This window comes from Hemisphaericaspora subhashii (assembly GCF_019202705.1).
Source record: "Hemisphaericaspora subhashii strain CBS 10753 chromosome Unknown scaffold144, whole genome shotgun sequence".
NCBI lineage: Eukaryota > Fungi > Ascomycota > Pichiomycetes > Serinales > Debaryomycetaceae > Hemisphaericaspora > Hemisphaericaspora subhashii.
Window position 1 is genome coordinate 18,774 of NW_026057189.1, and position 9,716 is coordinate 28,489.

The window sequence follows — 9,716 nt, forward strand, 5'->3', positions numbered from 1 at the left end:
CCCTGAAACTCCCAAGGCTTCGACTCGTATTTACATGTTGAAGAAAAAAGATTAAGTCCTAAAAATTTTACTGCATCGTTTCTCTGAAAACCTTCCTTGTGCGATTGAACTGATGAAATTCTCGAATGGTGTCTAGATCTAGACCATTGGAAAATTCATAATTATAATTACTGTATAATTACGCGACTAAAAACACAAAAAATAATTAATACAATGCTAAAAAATATTATTTTTTTGACTAAAATTAAGTTTAAATTTATTTTCTAAATTATACGAACAAAATTTTCTGCGAAATTCACAATTCGCAGTTACTTCTGAAATAACATCATGCCTTTATCAGCTTTCCCTAGATGTATTTCTAAATTATATAACTATACCTCATTTCTATATATTCTCCGTATGAATCCCATTAACATGCAACAACTATTTATCCATATTGTTGACAGTCTCAAACACACTAATATTCTTAAATTGAGAGTCATCGGTAGATAAATAGCACTCATCAGAACGATCCAACAACTCATCAAATTCTTCAGTAGTCAACAATTCCTTCTCTTCTTTTCCTTTTGAAAAAACATCAAATTGCTTATCCAAATCATCCATATCAGCATCATCATCACTGTCACCAGGATGGAAAGTATGTTTAGTCACCTCAATCAACTCCGTAACATTCAATTCCTCGTTATTATCCTCACCCTCATTATCAACTCCAATCAATTTCTTCAATTTATTAAACTTAAACTCACCCATTTGTAAAACCAACCGTTCCAAAAACCGCTTATTACTTGATTTTGTAATCAAAATCTCCTCAATCGATCCCCTAGTAATAAATCGATATATCTTAACTGGATTCACTTGTCCAATACGATGTACTCTATCAATAGCTTGGAGATCCATTTGTGGGTTCCAATCACTATCGAACAAAATCACCGTATCGGCACCTACTAAATTAATCCCCAATCCTCCGGCTCTTGTTGAAAGTAAGAATACTTTTTCTTCAGATTTGGATTTATTAAATTGGTTGATTTGGTCTTGACGTTCAGATTGTGGAGTGGATCCATCAAGACGACAAACTGCGATGTCTTGATTGGTGAAATAATCATGTAATAAATCTAACAACTTGGTGAATTGGGAAAATATGAGAACTTTATGATTGTTGGAAAGTAATGGTGGGATTATTTGGTTGAGGAATTGGAATTTGGCTGAGTTTGCCACAAGTGATCTCATGAACTTTTCGTCACTGTGATTTTGGGGTAATTCTTGGGATGGTAAGTATGTTGGATCATAGTAGATGTATGGAGAATTACAAATGTTACGTAATTGAGCCATGGGGTTTTGTAATGATAAATGTCTGACATTTTTGCAAACATAATGGTAAACCGATTCAAGAATCATGGTTTGTTGTTGGGATTTATTACGAATACTTTTGATTCTGGACAATGTTTCTTCATAATTAAATTCAGTGGAGATAGTTGATACATCAGTTTCACTTTCAGTTGCAGTAAATTCATCATCAGATTCTGCTTCCTTATATGAAGACCTTGTACTTCTTTTATTAGATCCGTTTGGTTTGTTAACTACTCCTCCATTTTCCAAAAATTCGTCAATCTTGTTCAAATCATGCTTAAATAAATCCCAATGATAAAATTTTATAAATTCTTTCAAATGAACTTCAATTAATCCCTTGGCCAATTTGTTATTAATTGCATCGTAATACAATTTTCGTTGCATTGGAGTCAATGGAATATGAATCAAGTATTCTTTCTTGGGAGGAAGATCCCAAATCACATCACGTTTCAATCTTCTTAAAATAAATGGTTTCAAAATTGTATGCAAATTCTTAATCAAGGTTTCTTGAATATTTATCTTAATTAATCTTTTGGTTTCTTCATCTTCTTCCAATTCATTATCGGCAAAATTTGTTAATTCATCAAAATTAAACCATTGTTGAAATAATTCCAAGTCATGAAAGATATCGGGAAGGATGAAATTAAGCAATGACCATAATTCATTCAAGTTGTTTTGTAATGGAGTACCAGTTAATAATAATCTATTAGACACATTCAATTTCTTTAAGAATTTAATCAATAAACATTCATTATTCTTCAATCTATGACCTTCATCAACAATCAAATAATTCCAATTTATATTTGAAAGTTTTGAAAAATCCCGAATTGAAATTTCATAAGATGTTAAAATAATATTCACATCTTTTTTATTTCTTAAATTAATCTTGGCTCTTTCAACTTTATTCCCACCATATTTAAATACTTTCACTTTTGGTGCAAATCTTCTAATTTCATTCTCCCAATTCGACAACGTCGATAATGGAACCACAATCAAAAAAGGACCTTTAATCCCTTTTTCTATCAAAAAACTTAAAAATGCAATACATTGAATCGTCTTCCCCAACCCCATTTCATCAGCCAATATACCATTCAAACCATTCTGATATAAAGTAACCAACCATTCTAAGCCATCCAATTGATAATCTTTCAAAGTTGCCCCCGAGAGTAATTTAGGTTGTTGGATTGAATGATTGGATGAACTTTGAGATTTTTCAATTGCTTCCCTGGTTGATTTTGTCGAATCGGAGATGTTGGTGGATAACATGGAGACTATATCCTTTTGGGCATTTTGCTTTTTGGATGACGCGGTTTTACGTTTTTTACGCTTAGGAGTTTCTTCCGGGGTAGGCTGCTGTTCCTGTTGTTGTTGTTGCTGTTGCATTTGTAATGATGATTGTAAGATGTTATCAGCTATAATTTTTGAATATATTTGTGATTTTTCAATAAGATTATTTAATCGAGTTAATTTCAAGTCTTTGGATAAACCGTTAAATTGTTGTTGTTCTTCATCATGACCATTTTGGAGATGCAGTTGTTCTTGAATCAACTTTCTAAGTGTTGATTTACTTTCTTCTTGAAATTCATCATCGCTTGATAATGGAGGACTCGTAGTCATTGCTGTATGGTGTATTGAGTGGATCAAAGCAACTGGTTAGTAATTGAATTGAATTTGTAGATGAGTACGACGCGTCCAGAATTCTTTTTACAACCAATTTTTTTATTTGTCACGTGATTGATCTCGATTATGTAATCATTGCGAATTTTTTTTTGCAACCAAATGAACACGAAAGTTGTCAATAGCAAAATACCTGAATTGGGAGATTAATAAAGCAAGCCTGTATCTGCTTTATAAAGGCCATATTCAGGCTGTATTGGGAGTTAACCAACAATCCCTGGACGGTTTACTCAGACCACGCTCCATCAATTCAAATTTTACTTGCATTTTAAGTTAAAAAATTCGAAACTTTCATGTTCTTAAGGTACGCACAGCATGACAAATAGAATGTTAATAATTAGGATTCATTTAACTTGAATTAGTTTACAAAGTAAGAAGTTTTCTTACTATTATGGTGTTGTTGTGAGCTTTGCAAATTAAACGATTTAACAGCCTAGAAAATTTGCAATATTTTTGGAACAATATGATCCGGAATCTTCAAACACTATAATTGCCTAAAAACCTAGTTGAATCACCCCAGGCTCTTTAAGTGTTTATTACATAAACTTATGGCAAGACATGGATTAGTCTATGTAAATTCTTGCTGGGAACGGGTCGCTGGATCGGAAGTATTCACAGGCGGATAATATCTATGTCTGTCACCTGTTTCTTGTATTCGGAATTGAATCGTTTAAGATCTCCTTGGCGACTTGGCTGAACTAACTTATCTTTTTGCAAAGAAGTGGTGTGCTTTTTGCTAAAACTGGAATGTCACGTTGCCCTGCAAACATTGGCATCGGTATATCCCGGGAAGTGGTTGAACCCTGATAAAAGGAAAGCGCAACATAGGGGCGAGAGTAATTCAGACAACCACCCATGCGAGTTTAAGAGACGATTGTCAAATTGAAGTTTTTGCAATTAGACGACTTGGAGAAGTTGCAAACTATTGTATTTTTGGTGTGGCTAAAACAAACTCAAGCAATACAATTGGTCGCGCATGCTATACTAAATGATTCATGAATCAACTTTGATTATTAATGAGAGAGTCATAGTCATTTATCTCCACTCGAGTCAGGTTTAAAAAATCTACATTTATGAGGAGAGATTTTTGATTAATTTTCCCGAAGTCAGATGACCTGATTTTTGGGTAATTTTTCAGTTCGGTGATCAGGTATCGCGCTTAATTTTTTTCTTGGAGATAATATTTCCTAATTGGGATTCTCGTTAACGGAGGACGAGTCAGAAGGAATCTCCGAGTCATCCTGTTTCTTTCTTGTCCTATAATTAATTACACAATCAAAAAATATCTAAGACATCTTCAACAGCCGACGAAAAAAATAGAAAAAAAAAATAATAATTATGGAACTATAAAGCCGAAGTTGAACCTCTTATTTACTCCCCTCCTTTTTTTGCTCTCTTCAACATGTAACTCCGACTAATCAGTAGATAGAGAACTCCGAACAATACAAAGTGTACGACTGAAACATCTTGATGTCTACACTCTATTCCGAGTATGATACCATTATGTAAGCCCGGTTGGAAAGGGGTTGGCCCGGGGGGCTGTTGAGTGTTTTGTCTGATGTGTAAAAATATTTGATACCAATTTACGGAAAGCGTTTTATTTCAAATAAAATTCAAAATTTAGTTTCGCAAAAGAATTAAAAATAAATGATATTTACAGGTTATTAGTGACATCACTTATCTACAGACAATATAACATGTAAACTTAAGATTTTTTTCTACTGATTATCTATGACCAAATACTTAACATGTAAAAATTAGGACAAAAAATAATGATAACGTCAACGATGCAACAGTTTTGAAAAATTGTTGAGTCCATTTTCTTACAGTTTATCTATCTTTGTGTCTGTCTTTCTAATCAATTCATCATCTCTCTCCTTTTTCTCTTTTTTAAAGGGAATATATAAAAATCCATTTAATTTCCCACTTTCTCTTTCTTTCTTTTATAAACTTCAGTTAAATATTTATACTTGTTTTGTTAAAAGTAAAGATAGGATAAACTTATAAAGGTGTTACAACAACAGCAACCAAATAAAAAAATAAATTTCATTCCATTCTATTTTTTACAGTTTTTTTCGCAGTTAAATTTAAACTAATTCATAATTATTGGTATCTTAACTAAGAAGATTGAGTTAAGAGCATTTACATTTTATAATACTTTATTATATAAGCAACCAGAAAATTCAGTCAAATTGAGTTTCATTAATCGATTACCCAATTATATTTATAAACGTCAACTTACTAGTTCAACAACAGCTATGGGTAAACAGAACATTGTTCATTATCAATTGGAGCATGGAGATTATAAGACTGATTTAGTCACTACTCCACCTCCACAAGATGAAGAATCAGAAGAAGAACAACCTCAAGTTAAAACTTTAAAAAGATCGCTTCATCATCATGATAATTTCCCTTTCACTTTATCAAAAGATTCAACTTTAAATGATTTTTTAAATAATAATCGATATTTTGTTGATTCCGTCAGACATAATCATGGAGATATCATTTTTGAAACAAATTCAAAAGGGCAATCTCCTCATACTTTATGGGTTGGTTGTAGTGATTCAAGATGTGGTGATCAATGTTTAGCTACATTACCAGGGGAAATTTTTGTTCATAGAAATATTGCCAATATTATAAATGCTAATGATATAAGTTCTCAAGGGGTTATACAATTTGCTATTGATGTTTTAAAAGTTAGGAAAATTATTGTATGTGGTCATACTGATTGTGGTGGTATTTGGGCTTCATTATCACTGAAAAAAATTGGGGGTGTATTAGATTTATGGCTTAATCCAATTAGACATATTAGAGCTTCTAATTTACAATTACTTAATCTGTTAAATTCAAACCCCAAGGAAAAAGCAAGAAAATTAGCTGAATTAAATGTTATTGCATCAGTTACTGCGTTAAAAAGACATCCAAGTGCTTCAATGGCCCTTCGAAATGGTGAAATTGAAGTTTGGGGAATGATGTATGATGTTGCTAGTGGGCTTTTATCAGAAGTTGAAATCCCAGATGATGAACATGAAGATTTATTCCATGTTATGGATGAACACTTGACTGATGAATACAATCCTTATTAGACACGCCAACCCAACAACCCCTTTTTTCACTTCTTATTGTTACGCCTATATAGAGTTTTAGTATTATGTTATTATTAGAGAGATATTAATGAACATTTTTTTTTTGCCATGAACACTAATAACCAATCTCTTTGAATACGTAGTTTGCATGTGTTAATTCAAGTGGATATTGTCGCCGTCTTATCCGCAAGCGGCAACAGCTCTCGATGTGTTAAATGGAAACGTGGGTACCATTTCATATCTCCCACAATTTTTTAAGCGATAGAATTTATTTTTTTTCCCGTTCCAAGCTCATCGTCATCCACCACGACGCGCACTGTACCCACAGGGACCCACACACACTCACTGGAACGGACTTATTTCCCAACTGGAACTATTCTTTTTCAACCCTTTTTACCCATTTTATCCCCCATTCTCACCTTATTATTCCTTATAGCAATTTCATCACCATGACCCACACGACAACAGTTTGTGTCTTCTGTGGATCCTCATTCGGAAATAAACCAAACTTCATCGTCCAAGCTACTGCCTTAGGTCAAACCCTCGCCCAAAAAAACTGGGGATTAGTCTATGGAGGCGGCACTACCGGATTAATGGGTGCAGTTGCCAAAGCATGTACAACATCAGGAGGATACGTTCATGGTATCATTCCAGAAGCATTAATCACCCGAGAACGTACTGATACCAATGGTGGTGCTACTAGTGCTGATAGTATAAATGAAAAATTAAAACAATCAATTGATAATCATACTGGAGTGACTCCAATTCCTGATTCGACGGAATATGGGAAAACTACATTGGTTAAAGATATGCATACCAGAAAGAAATTGATGGGACAAGAAGCGGATGCATTTGTGGCCATGCCTGGAGGATATGGGACTTTAGAAGAGTTGATGGAGGTTGTTACTTGGCATCAATTGAATATTCATGATAAACCAATTGTTATTTTTAATATTGATGGGTTTTTTGATAATTTTTTACAATTTTTACAAGATTCTATTAAGAGTGAATTTATTAGTGTTAAGAATGGTGAGATTATTAAAGTGGCTGATACTCCTGAAGGAGTTATTACAGCGATTGAAGAATATGTTGCTCCTGAAGGGAGATTTAATTTGAAATGGGATTCAGGGTGTGAATCTGAATCTCAAGAAGATTCAATGAATCATTTGATGACAAAACACAAGGAGAGGTTATTTAAAAATATATAATTAGCTAATACTTATTAAATAGATCTTTATTTTAGGGAGTGACAGGTGGTGCTGGTGCTGATGATTCTAGTAGTTTTAAACTACTAGCGGCAAACCACCATATGTCTTTCAATTTATGTAATATATTCAATCCCGATTTTCTAATCAGTTTTTGTAGATCGTAAGGTACATCTCCATTATCCAGCAGTTGAAGTTGCATTAATGCTATGACGTGTAATATTGCATGTACTCCTACAACATGCATTTTCAATTGATTTAAATTAGTATTGACAATTGCCAGGGAATATTTTTCAATCAATGCCATATGAGTCGGTTCAACCGTGTCCGCCTTTTTTTGTAATAACGACAAGGGATCCATTTTACATCGGAAATAGACTAAACAGCAATAAGCATGAACTAAATTCAAAAGATTCGACAATTCAAACCCGGGTAATACTTCTTGCAATTTCCAATTCAACAAGTCTTGTTCTAAGAGTTCATCTTTGGTTCTTCTACTTGGAGGACGATAACAACATGCCAAAATCCTTTCAATAAATCTACTCAATTCAATCCATGATCTTAAAAACATAAAATCAAACAATTGTAATAAACCAACTTGAAAATCGTCAAGAGATAGCTCATCAATAAGGACGTCTTCGTTATTAAAATACATTTCTCTACCACTTGTAGATGCAACCAATCGATCACAACAATATGCTGTCCAAAAGATTCGTTTTAATATTGGATATTTGTATACTTTTCCTTTATATACTCTTTGTTTTGCACCACCTTCAAACATCCCATCGGACCCACCTAGATTATGTAATGCCAAATCTCCACAAAGTACGCATGCTTTACTTACATATTCTTTAGCCAACGACCCACCATTCACGCCTTCTTCATGAATCGACATTAATAAATATGACTGGATAAGAACAATCTTATCAGTCTCAACCAATTCCAACAATCTACACCTATCGTACAAAGTCTGACATCGACTTCTTACACTTTCGCCCTCATCGTCACCCCCTTCTCCACTACTACCTCTTTTTCCTCTTTCATTATCCATCAAACACCTTTCCGCCACCAAAAAAATCGCATTTCTTAACAAGAACGGCATATTCGATAAATATTCACCCACATCCTCCCCTTCAATCGGACGGTCAATTATGGGATATAAAGGATATATCCTATCCAAAAATACCTGCAATAATCTTCGTTGTTCATTCATGGGAGCCATGGCATAAGCAGTAGTTTTTGAATATAGATATTGTTTGAATGATTCTTGATGGACATTACTGGTGGTTATGGCACTATATTCGTCCATTTCTTCTATTGATCTCCAAGGATTGTAGAGACCGAAGGTGTCTCCGTCCAAACAGAGGAATTTGTCGGTACTGAGGATCGACGCGACTGGATTGGTCGAGCATACAAATTGTGCGGATTTCTTGATGCTGGTGCTTTTGGATGTCTTAGATGTGGATTCCTTGGTGGATGCTGTCGCGCCTGCGGGTGAATTGGGAGTTGGAGTAGAAGTTGCAATTGGGTTGTCATTCCGGGGTAACATCAACGCATAGACATTTTCTTCTCTAATATATTTCTGAATTGTTCTAAAGTCACGAGTCGATCTTTCGGTTGGTTTCTTTCTTAGATGAACCGGGAGTTCACCAGTATAAGTACATTCTATTCCCTTTCTAAGACAATGGCCACAATATGTTTCACCGGGATGAATGAAACATTTTCGATGATGATATTTACAATAAACACAAGCTTTTACAACTTTCTTAATAAAACAAGAGTGCGTTAGTGTGTCATCTTAACTCAAAACTTATACGGGAGGAATACATACTGTTCGTTTAGAAGGTGGTGATGTTATATGTATAAATCTAGTAGTACCCATGGTTGATTAGGTTGATTGTTGTGATTTTTATAAAAGGTGCGTGTAAAACTTTCAAAAAGGGTACAAGCTTTGATTTCGTTTTCTTTTTTTTTGTTGACTTAAATTTAAAATTGGACATCAGTAAGAAACACTTACTACTAACTAGTAAGTTTGAGATGAGATGATTAATATAAATTTACTTGTATAATCGATATTGTTCTCTTAATGTGTTAATTCCCACCTTCCTTAACTATCTAAGACTATAAATGTGGTTTAATTTTATTTATTCAGTTATTTCAGTTTGATTTTATTTGTTCAGGTTAATATTTCAAAAGAGTGTTACCCGACTTTTTGTTATCACGTGCTATTTTTTTTGTTGATAAATTTTAACTTATTTATTTCAACAAGTGGGCTCTTATCCCACAATTTCTCCCTCCTTTTAATTCATTCAAGAAAGCAGTATATACGCCTCCAACAATCAAATATGACTGGATCTGTGATTCCATTCGGTAAAGAATTTCGTAAGAAATAGTTCAAATT

General features: G+C 33.7%; 4 protein-coding genes across 4 annotated transcripts; 2 read left to right on the forward strand and 2 right to left on the reverse strand. All coding sequences in view use genetic code 12, as the record gives it.

The window, feature by feature from the left end:
- Positions 1 to 423: 423 nt before the first annotated feature.
- Positions 424 to 2,964, reverse strand: J8A68_000198 (putative ATPase; the record flags this gene model as incomplete). Its single annotated transcript, XM_049405712.1, has 1 exon — positions 424 to 2,964. One exon carries the CDS (start codon positions 2,962 to 2,964, stop codon positions 424 to 426), a length of 2,541 nt encoding a protein of 846 aa, XP_049266499.1.
- A 2,318-nt stretch (positions 2,965 to 5,282) lies between these two features.
- Positions 5,283 to 6,110, forward strand: NCE103 (carbonate dehydratase; the record flags this gene model as incomplete). Its single annotated transcript, XM_049405723.1, has 1 exon — positions 5,283 to 6,110. The coding sequence occupies one exon, from the start codon at positions 5,283 to 5,285 to the stop codon at positions 6,108 to 6,110; it is 828 nt and encodes a 275-aa protein (XP_049266500.1).
- Positions 6,111 to 6,559: 449 nt separating this feature from the next.
- On the forward strand, positions 6,560 to 7,318 carry J8A68_000200 (uncharacterized protein; the record flags this gene model as incomplete). The annotated part of the gene is made up of 1 exon (XM_049405734.1): positions 6,560 to 7,318. One exon carries the CDS (start codon positions 6,560 to 6,562, stop codon positions 7,316 to 7,318), a length of 759 nt encoding a protein of 252 aa, XP_049266501.1.
- Positions 7,319 to 7,349: 31 nt separating this feature from the next.
- Positions 7,350 to 9,197, reverse strand: J8A68_000201 (uncharacterized protein; the record flags this gene model as incomplete). The annotated part of the gene is made up of 2 exons (XM_049405745.1): positions 7,350 to 9,080; positions 9,147 to 9,197. The coding sequence occupies 2 exons, from the start codon at positions 9,195 to 9,197 to the stop codon at positions 7,350 to 7,352; spliced, it is 1,782 nt and encodes a 593-aa protein (XP_049266502.1).
- Between the last annotated feature and the right edge of the window lie 519 nt (positions 9,198 to 9,716).